Source organism: Erythrolamprus reginae, chromosome 2 (assembly GCF_031021105.1).
Source record: "Erythrolamprus reginae isolate rEryReg1 chromosome 2, rEryReg1.hap1, whole genome shotgun sequence".
In the NCBI taxonomy this organism is placed as follows: domain Eukaryota; kingdom Metazoa; phylum Chordata; class Lepidosauria; order Squamata; family Dipsadidae; genus Erythrolamprus; species Erythrolamprus reginae.
Window position 1 is genome coordinate 17,792,374 of NC_091951.1, and position 14,394 is coordinate 17,806,767.

Consider the following 14,394-nt stretch of genomic DNA (forward strand, 5'->3'; position numbering starts at 1 on the left):
GAACATTTTGTTGTGCTTTTTAGGTCTTGAGATATGATAGCATACAGGGAGTCCCAAATTCATCTTGAAAGCACTTGGAGCCTTTTACACGGTGTTCACAAATTATCTGAGAGACGGGAATGTCAAAAGGTCCCACCACACCAAGTGCATCCAGGCAAACATAAGAAGGGCAACCAGGTCTCCTCAAGCCAATTTGCCACGCTTGGTGTGCCACCATGATCTCATCTGCAGACATGACAGACAATTAGTTTTATATATTTTACTGTCAATTCACCTGGTATACCCAAATATGCGAGGGAGCATACTGCAGTCCATAAAATACAGTCAAGAGAATAATGCTTGCTGATCAAGACATGAGAGGTCGGCATCTATGATAACTTAGTTGGCTTTTAAAAAGTTGTAATTGGTTATTTTATTTTATTTTATTTATTTATTTTATTAATAAATACATATTTATTTATTATCCTATTATTATGGTCGTTTTGGTCAGGACGTATATTGAGACAAAAGTCAATCATGCTGTGGTCACTGCTGGCAAAGGGCTCATTTATTTGCAGTCCATAAATTGAGTGTAAACTGTTGTAGAATGTGATCAAGGCAATTTTTGAGTCTAGTATTATTTGTTACTAGTTGCTCCAGTCCTAGATTGTTAATAGCAGTGTTAAGGTTTGAGTGTATAGATTCAGTTGAACATTCATTTAGGGTCCATTTAATATGAGGTAACTAAGAAAAATAAGAGGGCGTGAGTAGGAGGCTGCCCACTTTGTAGTGAACTTAGCTTGTTCCCATATGTGATGTCATAACCAGGGGCTCTATAACATAAGTTAATAGATAACCTATAATATAAGTCTGGTGGAGGCTCTCTCTCTTGATGGATTTAAGGCTCTTTGGGAAGAAGGTCCAGTCCTGGGATACACGGAAGGTCAATTGAGAGCTTCTTGGTCTGGACACCTGGTTTTCCAGAATATCTACGGTTGATCTCACCTGGTTCCTAAGAGGTCAGTAAGGGGCGTACATAAGTGCACCAGAGTGCCTTCCGTCCCGTCCTATAGTGTCTCCTATATCTTCTATCTCTTCTATCTTTTCTATCCCTTCTATCTTTTTTGCTATTCTCTCTAGTTATATTTTACTCCTATATTTTCTCTTCTCTTCTTTCTTTAATATATTCTATTCAAATATATGCTGTGTAACCTTCATAGTGTATTATTGTGTATTGGACAAAACAAATAAATACATGAAATAAAAATTGGATCCCACTGGAACACAAGGGAAGAGGTGCCCCTAAACGTGTGTGTGTGTGTGTGTGTGTGGAGTTCCCCTCAGAGCTGCTCTTCCTCTGGGTCAGGGTCCCCCCCCTCTTCTCCAGCCCCCCAAAAGCCAGGAGCCCTTAAAGTTAGTCAAGGAGAAGAGCTGAGGGAGGGAATGGGGGTCCTTTGGGGTCTCTGAGCTTCAGGGCTTCCCTGGAGACATCTCATTTCCCAAACTAGGTAACAGCATCAGGGCAGCAACCAACCACCAACCTCAGAGAGCCCCAAGGACCCTCCGACTTTTTCGGGCCTTTTTGGGCAACTCTTTCAGGGCAGGTGCAGAGCTTCAGCTGCCAGCGCCATCGCATACAGACACACACATAACCACCAAAACACACCAAGGGTTTCGGAGCACGTGATCTTCGGTGAAAGGGGAGGGGGGAGAAGAGGCGGCGCTTCAAGGCGTAGGCGGAGTTCGAGTGGAAGCCGGAAGCCCACCCTCTTTCCCCTTCCAGTGGGTGGATCTCCTCTTTCCTTCGCCCGGCGAGGATCGGCCTTGGATCCCTCGGGAGAAGTTCTTGGGTCCTGTTAAGGCTGCTCCCTCTCCGGCCTCCAGGCCGCCTTTCCTACCACGAGATCTTCTCCTCGCCAGGAAGAAGGGAGCTGCGGATCCCATTCTTCGGCTTGCAGGGATTTCCTCGGGGAGATCCGGCTCTGGCGTTGCCTGCAGGGAGCAAGTGGATCTATCCCTCTGGCCAGACTTCTGGGTCCCGCTCGGTGAAAGTAAGTCTGCTCTCCCTCCGGCTTCCAGGCTGCCCTTCCTGCCGGGAGATCTTCTCCCCGGCTCTGGCGTTGCCTGCAGGGAGCAAGTGGATCCCTCTCTTCCCTTCAGGGAGACAAAGGGGGCTCCGTCTCCGGGCTGGATCTGCCCCCTCCTCGCCCGGCCAAGGCTCCCCGAGGGAATCCAGGTGGATCCGGAAAGGAAGTTTGGAGGAAGTTTCTTTCAGAAAGTCTCTTTGTGATCCGGCAGACCACTAGGTCTCTGCGCTTGCATATCCCGCAAATACATTTGGGGGAGTGGGTGGGTGGGTGTAAATTGTTCTTTAAAATATTGTCTGAGATTTGTAATGTGTTATTAACACACTCTGACCTCTTTGGGGGAAAGGAGTTTAAATGTTGAATTGGGTTCGGTCTTTTCTTAACCCACAAAAGAGATCTCCTTTCTGAAAGGTCAAAAATTAAATCCTTTGTTTTTATGCTAATCCTTTGTTTTCTTCTGCTTTAAAAAGATATGCAGCATTTCTAAGATTTATGTTTTAATTGTTTTGTCCAGGAAGAGCCTGTGATGTGGGGGCTCCTCCTTGGTGGATTTTTTCCAAAGCACAAAGGACATTTTGAGGGGGCTCTTGGGAGTAGCTGCTGAAAGAAGCTGATGGCCAGAAGTCTCACTTGAATAATTGTAAATAAATTCATGAAAAGCCTAACTGGAATCTTTGTGGCCTTGCAGCCTCTAAAAAGAGCAGGAAAGAGCCGCCCTTTTCACCCATGCTCTGCCCCATCCGATCTCTCTCATCATCTCTTTTCTTTGCAAAGTTTTTTTTAATTTTTTCTCCACAATTCCATTTATATGTCAATACACACATACATTAAAGTATATCAATAACATACATTTAATTCCATCACTAAAAAAATCAATATCATATTTTGCACCAGTTTTCACCTCTTTTCAATCTGTCTTCTTTGCATTATACTCCCCTCCCCTTATCTCCATCTCCCCCTCCTTCTGCCCTCCACTCATCCACCTTTCTGCTACTTCTCTCTCCTTCTCCCTCCTTCTATTTCCATGTCTACCTTTTCTCCCCCTTCTACTTCCTCTTCCTCTCTCTTTACCTTTCCCTGAATGTTTCTATCCTAACACCTCATATTTAACAGTTGATATATTCCAAACTTTTGAACTATCGGTGCTACTCTTAAAATTATTGTTTTTATATCATTTATATGTATATAGAAATGGTACATTGTACACCAATCTAATGCTGCCTCTTAGCCTAGTTTTTCCTCCTGGGTCTACCACCATTCAATTTTTGTTCCAAATTAATTGCTAATGCTTAACTTTACAGCAGTGTTTTTCAACCAGTGTGCCATGGCACACTAGTGTGCCGTGAGACATGGTCAGGTGTGCCGTGAAGAAGGAAGCTCAGGTTCCGGTCTCGCAACATTTTGCTGAGAGAGTGAGAGTGAGAAAGAGAGAGAGAATGAGAGAGAGAGAGAAAGAAAAGAGAGAAAGAGAAAGAAAGCAAGAGTGAGAGAGAAAGAAGGCAAGAGAAAGAGAGAGAAAGAAAGCAAGAGAGAGAGAGAGAGAGAAAAGGAGAGGAAGGGAGAGAGAGAGAGAGAGAAATGAGCAAAAAGGGGAGGAAAAAAGAGAAATGAGAAAATGATTGAGATAGAGAATGAGAGGAAAGAGAGAGAAACAAAAGAGAGAGAAGTGACTCTTGATTTAAAGCATATGATAAAAAGCACCCAAAGAATAAGAGAGAGAAAAACCCAGCCCTCACCTGTTTTTGGAAATGGTTCAAGAGTGTGTATACACACACACACACAAGGGTGGGGAGGAGACAGGGATGAAAAAAGAGGGGAGAGTGTCTTAGGGTGTCATTTTGTGTCATTTTGGTTGGTGGTGTGCCCCAGGATTTTGTAAATGTAAAAAATGTGCCGCGGCTCAAAAAAGGTTGAAAATCGCTGCTTTACAGGATAGTTATTGTCACTCATGCCTCTTAATTTTATGCCATATTGTTTCTTCCTTGATATTTTTATTTATCTTTTCTTTTCCCTTATTTCAATCATTTCTACATGCCTAATAAAAAATCAACATTGTAATTATCAACTTATGTTAAAATCTCATATTCATAGTAATTCAAACATATTTAGAGAAATTATAGTTTTAGAATTTATACATTCTTCCAAATATTAAGGTATTTTTGAATTACGATTCAATCTTCATTATTTTGTATCCTTGTCCAATAATCCTATTTTTCCTCCCTTTTCCAGGTCATTTACAGATCATAGTCAACGTCACTGTCTGCATCTGAGCCTTTTCCATTTTTCTTTGCAGGAGACCGATGTGGCTGTGATCTTCCCAGAGCAGAAAGAGATGTTCCTGGATTGGGATCCACCAACCTTTGGCCAGGACTCCATTCCAGAGAATTTGGAAATTGTGGCCTGGATGGAGAAGCAGCTTCCTGCACAAAGAGCCAATCGATTAAGGAGAAACCAAATCGGTCAGCAGTGAGGGTCATACCTAGTCTTGAGCCAGAGGCGTCTTCATTGTAAGTTTAAAAGTAAATAAATAAATCTTGGTTAAATCTTTGCAGAACAAGCATCCATTTTTAAAATCTTTATTTGACAAATGAGCAATGCAGAAAAATTGGGTTTTGCTCCCATGGTGTTGGGTGACACTACTTCAAGGTCAGCCAGCGTTTTGACAGTCTCAAAATGGGTGAACAGTGCAGTCAGGCGGTAGGGAAAGCAAGTAGGATGCTTGGCTGCATAGCTAGAGGTATAACAAGCAGGAAGAGGGAGATTATGATCCCACTATATAGAGTGCTGGTGAGACCACATTTGGAATACTGTGTTCAGTTCTGGAGACCTCACCTACAAAAAGATATTGACAAAATTGAACGGGTCCAAAGACGGGCTACAAGAATGGTGGAAGGTCTTAAGCATAAAACGTATGAGGAAAGACTTAATGAACTCAATCTGTATTGTCTGGAGGACAGAAGGAAAAGGGGGGACATGATCGAAACATTTAAATATGTTAAAGGGTTAAATAAGGTCCAGGAGGGAAGTGTTTTTAATAGGAAAGTGAACACAAGAACAAGGGGACACAATCTGAAGTTAGTTGGGGGAAAGATCAAACGCAACATGAGAAAATATTATTTTACTGAAAGAGTAGTAGATCCTTGGAACAAACTTCCAGCAAACGTGGTAGATAAATCCACAGGAACTAAATTTAAACATGCATGGGATAAGCATATATCCATCCTAAGATAAAATGCAGAAAATAGTATAAGGGCAGACTAGATGAACCATGAGGTCTTTTTCTGCTGTCAGTCTTCTATGTTTCTATCCCACTACATACCAAATTCTGCTTGAACACCTTGCCTGGACCTCTTTGGTTGTGGGGTGAGGGAGATCAGCCCTTTCCACTCATGCTCTTCCCTACTTGATCTCTCTCGTCTTCCTTTGAGTTTTCCTACTTATGACTATGCATTTTGGCCTCTGGTGGACTCCATCCTGCTGGTTTCTTCCGTTTTGGCTCAACAAAATAATGATTTGCAATATAAGCATTTTTTTTAATGGTTCCAATTTGGGTCGGTCTACATACAACCGCAGCACATACAGAACAGCACACAATCTGCTGGAGGGAGGATCCCTGAGGATGGGCTCCTAAGACAAGACTGAAAGCTCTGGAGACCAAATCTCTGATCCTCCTAACCTACCCAGATTGGACCCTGCAACTTCATCCGGGGAAACGTATATTTGCCGCCATTTGTCTTTTATCTTTATTTGACAAAACGGCAATACAGTGAAAGTGTTTGCATTCATTATTTTTGTTTCCTATAGGCCAGTGATGGCGAACCTTTTTGAGTCTGAGTGCCCAAACCACAACCCAACACCCACGTATTTATCTGCGAGTGCCAATAGGGCAAATTACCGTATTTTTCAGACTATAAGATACACCAAGATTGCGAAGAGGTAAGTAAAAAAAAAAAACTTTTGTCTCCCCCTGCCGCCCCCCAGGAGCACTTTGCAGGCCTCTCAAACCCTCTGCACTCCCCACTTTTTGCAAAACAGGTGAAAAACAGGGCCATTTTTGCAAAAAATGGGGCACACAGAGGGTTTGGGAGATCTCAGAGTGCTTCGGAGGGCTCGGGTAAGGCACAAATACGCCAGTTTTTGTGAAAACTGGATGCCATAGGTTCACCATCAAGTGGCTAGAGGATGACCTTAATATCTTCATCGTCCATGTGGCTTAAAGGTAGCCTTGGCTTCTGCTTAGGAAAAGCACAACTAGCATCAGGTGTAGAACTCCACCAGTAGTAAGAGCTGGACGGGACCTTGGAGGTCTCTGCAACCTTAAAACACTCCAAGAGCCCTTTGGATCCATCCTTTCCCACAATAAAGAAAACATTGGGAGCCCCAGAACCTGGATGGGCATGGTCAACATCTCCCCCATTCAGTCACATGAAACTCTCCAGCCACGTGGGTGAATTTTGTGGCTCACAGTGTTTTCTGTGGGAAATGTCTTCCTTCCTTCCTTCCTGGACCTTATTTAACCCTTTAACATATTTAAAGGGGGGGACATAATTGAAACATTTAAATATGTTAAAGGGTTAAATAAGGTCCAGGAGGAAAGTGTTTTTAATAGGAAAGTGAACACAAGAACAAGGGGACACAATCTGAAGTTAATTGGGGGAAAGATCAAAAGCAACATGAGAAAATATTATTTTACTGAAAGAGTAGTAGATCCTTGGAACAAACTTCCAGCAGACGTGGTAGATAAATCCACAGTAACTGAATTTAAACATGCCTGGGATAAACATATATCCATCCTAAGATAAAATACAGAAAATAGTATAAGGGCAGACTAGATGGACCATGAGGTCTTTTTCTGCCGTCAGACTTCTATGTTTCCTCCCTTCCTTCTTCCTTCCTTCCTTCCTTCCTCTTCACTTCTTTCCTTTGCTCCATCTCTCTTTCCTTTTTCTTTCTTTCTCTCCACTTCTCTCTCTCTCTCTCTCTCTTTCCTTTTTTCCCTCTCTCTCATTCTCTCCCTTCAGGTCTCTCTCATTTCTGTGTACCTCTCGCGCTCGCTCCCCCTTCTCTCTCTTATTTCTTTCTCCCTTTTTGCTCTCATTTCTCTCACATTCATTTGTTTTTCTCTCTTTCCTCTCTCTCTCTCTCTCCCTTTTTCTTTCTCCCCTTCTCTCTCTCATTTGTTTTCCTTTTGTCCCTCTCTCATTCTCTCTCTCAATCTTTCATTTCTCTCTCCTTTTTCCCTCATTTGACTGTATTTCCTCTAACTCAGTGGTTCTCAACCTTTCTAATGCCGCGACCCCTTAATAGAAGTTCCTCATCTTGTGGTGACCCCCAACTATAAGTTTAGTGCCAATTCTTCCAACAGATCTTTAAGCGGATTGGCAAGAGGTCAGAGGGACACCCACCTGTAAACGCCTGATTGGTTGGATTGTAAAAATATGTTCCGAGATGCCAGAATAGAAGCTTTAGTTGCTAACACCATTGGAAATTTGTCTTTTCCCATGGTCTTAGGCGACCCCTGTGAAATGTTCGTTCGACCCCCAAAGGGGTCCCGACCCGAAGGTTGAGAACTACTGCTCTAACTCATTCTTTCCCTCCGACATTTTCTCATTTCTCTCTCTCCCTTTCTCTCTCTCATTCCTTCTCCCTCTCACTTCTCCCTCTCTTTTTTCCATCCCTGTCTCCTCTGCCCCCCCTCCCAGTCCTAGCCAGCTTCATCGTAATGCTTACCCTATTTGCAAAGAAAGGAGGAGACAGAAGAACCTGAAGGAATTGTCCTCCAGCCGCAAAAGGGGAATTTTTGAAAATATCTTCGTATTATTTCCCTGACACGAAAGTGTGAAGCTGCCTTCCCGATTGCAATTGGGACAGGCAGAAGCTACCAGGTTCAAGCTGATTGAGCTGGCTGTGGGTTTCACTCAGTGAAGCTTTTGCCTCTGGACCTTCAGGGAAGCTTCCTTGAAGGTTCCAGAGAACGAAAGACCTTTTTCAAGGCCGAAAATCAGTTGGCCAGCGCGCATGCTGGAGTTGAAACCTGACAAAGTGTCACGTGCCCTGCGATATGGCTCCGTATGCCACCTGTGGCCATAGTTCCCTCTAAGCCGAGCAGTGAGTAATCGCTCACTTAAAAATCATCATCAACTCAGAGTTTTCCAAACCTGCCCAGAAGCCAAGAGGGAAGGAGAGAGAGAGGAAGAGAGAGAAACAGATAGAAAAAAGAGAGGAAGGAAAAGAGAAAGAAAAAGAATGGGAGTAAGGAAGAGAGAAAGAAAATCAAAATCTAGTTTGAAACTAGCTCAACTATTTAAGTGGCATTTTGATATTGATAGAGTTGCCCGATTATGAGCTCACTGTTATAGACACACAGTACAGTATTTTATTTTGAAATTCTCTGAGGCAAAACGGTGGGTTTTTTGTTTGTTTATTTGTTTGTTGCCGCTCAGACACTATACTTCTCCACCCACCCCCCAAAAAAATTAGAGGGAACACTGCCCACTGACTCACCAGGAAGTTTCAACAAAGCTTGAAACTGCTGAGCCAGCACACCACACTCACCCACCAGTATTTATAGAAGGAAGGCAGCTCAGGTCTCGCAGTGTTCACCCTAGAACAAGGACAGAAGCACCAGCCTGAAGATGACGAGTGGGACCTTGTCGAAACGTCACCAGAAATCTCTGAAACCTACACGGGAAGAAACCCGAATATTCCAAGACCTTCAAACACACACACTACACACACATATACCGTATATACTTGAGCATAAGTCGAGCTTTTCAGCACCAAAAATGTGCTGAAAAATCCGACCTCGACTTATACTCAAGTCATTGACAGTGCTCTTGCGAGTGTGCAAATTATTTCTCAATGAAGGGACATTTTTTTCCCTTCCCCCGCCAGAGGAAGTACAGGAAGAGGGAGGCAAATGGGAGAGGGAGCCCCCTGGCCACGGACCAGGCAAAGGGGGAGAGAGATAGAGAAGCCTGGCTGCTGTTGCCAATTTATCTATCATCTATCATCTACCTATCTATTATCTATCTATCATCTATATCTATCTATCTATCTATCTATCTATCTATCTATCTATCTAATCTACTGATGCCTCAATTAATGTAATTGTTTGTTTGTTTATTTATTTATTATTTCTGTGCCGCCCAGTCCCGAAGGGACTGCCGCTCAGACACTATACTTTTCCGCCCACCCCCCAAAAAAATTAGGGAACACTGCCTGTGGCATGCACGCCATAGGTTCGCCATCACGGCAATAGGCAGCCCTTGAGTTAGAACTTTAACTGGGCTGCAATTTCAATTGTTGAGGAAGGGGGTCATTACGTGAGCTATCACATGACCGCTTTGCTCACGAACTGCAATTCTGCCCTCACTGTTGCAGTTGTTATTATTATTTATTATTATTTATTAGATTTGTATGCCGCCCCTCTCCGTAGACTCGGGGCGGCTCACAACACAATAAAACAATTAATGACAAATCTAATAATTTACAATTTAAAATATTTTTTAAAACCCATTATTAAGCAGACATACATACAAACATACCATACATAAATTGTATAGGCCCGGGGGAGATATCTCAGTTTCCCCATGCCTGACGACAAAGGTGGGTTTTGAGGAGTTTAGGAAAGGCAAGGAGGGTAGGGGCAGTTCTAATCTCTGGGGGGAGCTGGTTCCAGAGAGTCGGGGCCGCCACAGTGAAGGCTCTTCCCCTGGGGCCCACCAACCGACATTGTTTGGTTGATGGGACGCAGAGAAGGCCAACTCTGTGGGACCTAATCGGTCGCTGGGATTCGTGCAGCAGAAGGCGGTCCCTGAGGTAATTTGGTCCGGTGCCATGAAGGGCTTTATAGGTCAACTCTGTGCGACCTAATCGGTCACTGGGATTCGTGCAGCAGAAGGTGGTCTCGGAGATAATTCTGGTCCGATGCCATGAAGGGCTTTATAGGTCAACTCTGTGGGACCTAATCGGTCACTGAGATTCGTGCAGCAGAAGGCGATCTCGGAGATATTCTGGTCCGATGCCATGAAGGGCTTTATAGGTCAACTCTGTGGGACCTAATCGGTCACTGGGATTCGTGCAGCAGAACGTGGTCTCGGAGATATTCTGGTCCGATGCCATGAAGGGCTTTATAGGTCATAACCAACACTTTGAATTGTGACTGGAAATTGATCGGCATCCAATGCAGACTGCGGAGTGTTGGTGTAACATGGGCATACCTGGGGAAGCCCATGACTGCTCTCGCAGCTGCATTCTGCACGATCTGAAGTTTCTGAACACTTTTCAAAGGTAGCCCCATGTAGAGAGCATTAGCAATGGCACTTTGACTTAGATGCATGGAGCTTTACAGCACTCTCGTGAGTGGTTTACATATGTCAGCATCTTGCCTTCAACAATTTTGTGATTCTCATCTTCTTTCTTGTTCCACCAGAAAACAGCTGTGACCAAAGATTGACGTTCAAGACAACTAATAAGAAATAGTAGAAATTCAGCCCAAGGCAGCAGCCACTATGAATCATGGAGGGTGGGAAACTCTCGGATCCCCCGTCAGACACAAGAAGCCCACCAAGCACCCCCAAAAGAACCCATGAATGCTCAGAGTGTGGGAAATCCTTTGCTCGCAGGTCCCGTCTTTTGACCCACACGAAGGTCCATGTGGGAAGTGGATCCAGTAAAACTTTGGAGGGTGAGAAATCTTCTGGAAAAGACACCAAAGATCTCAGAAGTGACCCTAGACTAAAAACCCATAAATGTGAAAAATGTGACTTATGCTTTAGTCAAAAGTCAAGCTTTCGTAATCATCAGAAAATTCACACTGGTGAGAAACCGTATCAATGTCTGGACTGTGGGAAATTTTTTCGTCAAAAATCCACTCTCACAATCCATGAGAGACTTCACACAGGGGAGAAACCGTACAAATGCTGGGAATGTGGGAAGAGCTTTCCTCAGAATGCACAGCTTTGGTCCCATGAGAAGACTCATGCAGGAATAAAATCTTACAAATGCTTTGAATGTGGGAAAGGTTTCACCCTGAGTTCGGGTCTTCGGAATCATGAGAAAACACACTTCGCTGGTGGGGAGAAAAATGAAAAGTGCCTCGAATGTGGGAAATGTTTTTCTAAGAAATCAAGCCTGGTGCGACATCAAAAAAGTCACACTGGAGAGAAACCCTATGAATGCCCAGAATGTGAGAAACGATTTATATATTCTGAAGAACTTCAGAGACACCAGAAATGGCATGAAGAGGACCTACCCCATAAATGTGGGGAGTGTGGGAAAAGTTTTATTTCGCCAACCCATGTTCAGATTCATCAGAGAGTCCACACAGGGGAGAAACCCTATAAATGTGGCAAGTGTGGGAAAGGCTTTACCCAAAAACAACACCTTGGAAGCCACCAAAGGGTCCATACAGGAGAGAAGCCGTACAGATGCATAGAATGTGGGAAATCATTTGCTCATAAGCATGGACTTCGGACACATCATAAAACCCACACAGGGGAGAAACCATATCAATGCATCGACTGTGGAAGATTTTATCGTACCTCATCAGCCCTTAAAAGTCATGTAAAAATTCACACGGGGGAAAAAAACTACAAATGTTTAGACTGTGGAAGAACTTTTGCTCATTCAGAGTCCCTTAGAAGTCACAGCCGAATCCATACAGGAGAGAAACCTTACAAATGCTCAGAGTGCGATTAATGTTTTTCACGGAAAGATTCTCTAGTGATACATCAGCGAATCCACACTGGAGAAAAACCGTATAAATGTAGGGAATGTGGGAAATGTTTTGCCTATTCTTCAGGTCTTAACAAGCACACCAGAAGACACACAGGAGAGCGGCCTTACAAGTGCACAGAGTGTGAGAAAACATTTCCTACTAAATCAAATCTCAAAAAGCACCAGAAAGTCCATAGCAGAGATAAATCACTTCAGCTGTGAACAACTTTGGGAGAACTTTTTTTCAACACATCTTAATGTTTACCAGGAACTTCACACAGTGAAAGAAGGGAGATCCTACAAAGGCTGTAAATATTGGGAGGGTTGAGAATACAGTGTTCCCTCACTTTTCGCGGGGGATGCGTTCCAAGGCCGCCCGCGAAAGTCGAATTTCCGCGAAGTAGAGATGCGGAAGTAAATACACTATTTTTGGCTATGAACAGTATCACAAGCCTTCCCTTAACACTTTAAACCCCTAAATTGTGATTTCCCATTCCCTTAGCAACCACTTAGATTATTACTCACCATTTTATTTATTAAAGTTTATTTTTTAAAAAATTAATAAAGGCGGATGAATGTTTGGCAGTGACATATGATGTCATCAGGCAGGAAAAACCGTGGTATAGGGAAAACCGCGAAGTATTTTTTAATTAATATTTTTGAAAAACCATGGTATAGACTTTTCGTAAAGTTCGAACCCGCGAAAATCGAGGGAACACTGTATTTTGCTCCAAAAGTCGCATTATAAACTTACAGAAGTGATTACGTAAAAGAGTTATGAGTATGTGGGGAGTAGCTATAACCCCCAATTTTGTGGTGGGGTATGAATGTTTGTGGTGGGCACAATTCACAAAACACTTGTTTTATGTTGTGTGTGTCTTTATATTGTAAAAAAATCAATAAAAATAATTTTTAAAAAGGCAAGGGACACATTGAAGAGAGATCGGGCACAGAACGTAGCAGCAAGCAAGGGGCATATTTGTTCCAAGATCTACTATTTCAGTAAAATAATATTTTCTCATGTTGCTTTTGATCTTTCCCCCGACTAACTTCAAGGGGACACAATCTGAAGTTAGTTGGGGGAAAGATCAAAAGCAACATGAGAAAATATTATTTTACTGAAAGAGTAGTAGATCCTTGGAACAAACTTCCAGCAGACATGGTAGATAAATCCACAGTAACTGAATTTAAACATGCCTGGGATAAACATATATCCATCCTAAGATAAAATACAGGAAATAGTATAAGGGCAGAGTAGATGGACCATGAGGTCTTTTTCTGCCGTCAGTCTTCTATGTTTCTATATTGAAGAGAGATCGGGCACAGAATGTAGCAGCAGGCAAGGGGCATATTGAAGAAAGATCGGGCACTTCAGCTGGATCCAGGAAGGAGCTTTGGGGAGATTGCTTTCAAAAGGTCTCTCTGTGATCCATGAGATCAAGGGGCTTCTGAGCATGCATGTCCCGCAAGTGCAGTTTTTAAAAATTGAATAAATGGAGCCTTAAAAACCATTTATTGAGGCTTGTAATGTGGTCTTAACATGGACTAACTTCATTGCAATGGGAAGGGAAAGTTTGGGGAAAAGAAATTAGTTGAATTGAGTTCAAGTTGTCTTAACCTACAAGGGATCCTCTTTCTCTCAGCTGAAAGGAAAAAAAGGCTAAAAATGAAATAGTTTGTTTTATACTAATGTTTACTTTGCTTTTGTTGGTGGACAAATGAGCAATGTAGAAAAATTGGCTTTTACTCCACAGGTACTGAATAAAAGTAAAATATACTTCCATTGAGGTCTACACATTGAGTGCTATTGGTCAGCCAGTTGTGAATCCATCTGGTGGTGATCCTGTCTATCCTACACTTTTCTATCTTGCAAAGAACTAGGCTGGGGTCTACTTTATCACATGCCTTCCCCAAATCCAAGTACTGTATTTGTTGTCCACAGAATTTCCCAATTCCAATAATTCAGTCACTTGGTCAAAGGATGCAATAAGATTTCTCTGCCATGATCTACTGTTCACCATCCCGTGTTGGCTTCCAGTAATAGCTGTGCTTGTTTCTAGACTTTCACAGATCCCTTGCTTGATCTGCAGGATCTCCCCAGGGATTGATGTCTGGCTGTTAAATTTCAGGGGTCATTAAGCAGACAAAGTCCCAGGTAAGCAAACTGGGGTTGCCCTATGTGGGAGGAGGGGCCACGTAGGTCCTGGCACAGGTCATTGCCCAGTTAATGAAGAAGCTTTGGAGATGCTTTGGGATACCTTGCTTTAAAACAGTGTGGGACATGCAGTATGGAGAATGGCACAGAACAGGAGTTTGGGATTGATTGATTGATTGATTGATTGATTGGATTTGTATGCCACCCCTCTCCGCAGACTCAGGGCAGCTATCAACAGTGACAAAAAACAGCATGTAACAATCCAATACTAAACAACTAAAAAAACCCTTATTATAAAACCAAACATACATACAAACATACCATGCGTAAATTGTAAGGCTTAGGGGGAAAGAATATCTCAGTTCCCCCATGCCTGATGGCAGAGGTGGGTTTTAAGAAGCTTATGAAAGGCGAGGAGGGTGGGGGCAATTCTAATCTCGGGGGAGTTGGTTC

At 43.1% G+C, this 14,394-nt stretch overlaps 1 protein-coding gene across 1 annotated transcript; it reads left to right on the plus strand.

The window, feature by feature from the left end:
- The first annotated feature begins 1,761 nt into the window (after nt 1-1,761).
- LOC139159790 (zinc finger protein 429-like) lies at nt 1,762-13,568 on the plus strand. Its single transcript, XM_070737181.1, has 4 exons — nt 1,762-2,030; nt 4,360-4,573; nt 5,871-6,002; nt 10,501-13,568. The coding sequence occupies exon 4, from the start codon at nt 10,587-10,589 to the stop codon at nt 11,766-11,768; it is 1,182 nt and encodes a 393-aa protein (XP_070593282.1). The 5' UTR covers nt 1,762-2,030; nt 4,360-4,573; nt 5,871-6,002; nt 10,501-10,586; the 3' UTR covers nt 11,769-13,568.
- The last annotated feature ends 826 nt before the right edge of the window (nt 13,569-14,394 follow it).

Excerpts from the sequence above, each read along its gene's own strand:
- LOC139159790 (XM_070737181.1), top strand. The coding sequence starts at position 10,587 with ATGGAGGGTGGGAAACTCTCGGATCCCCCGTCAGACACAAGAAGCCCA.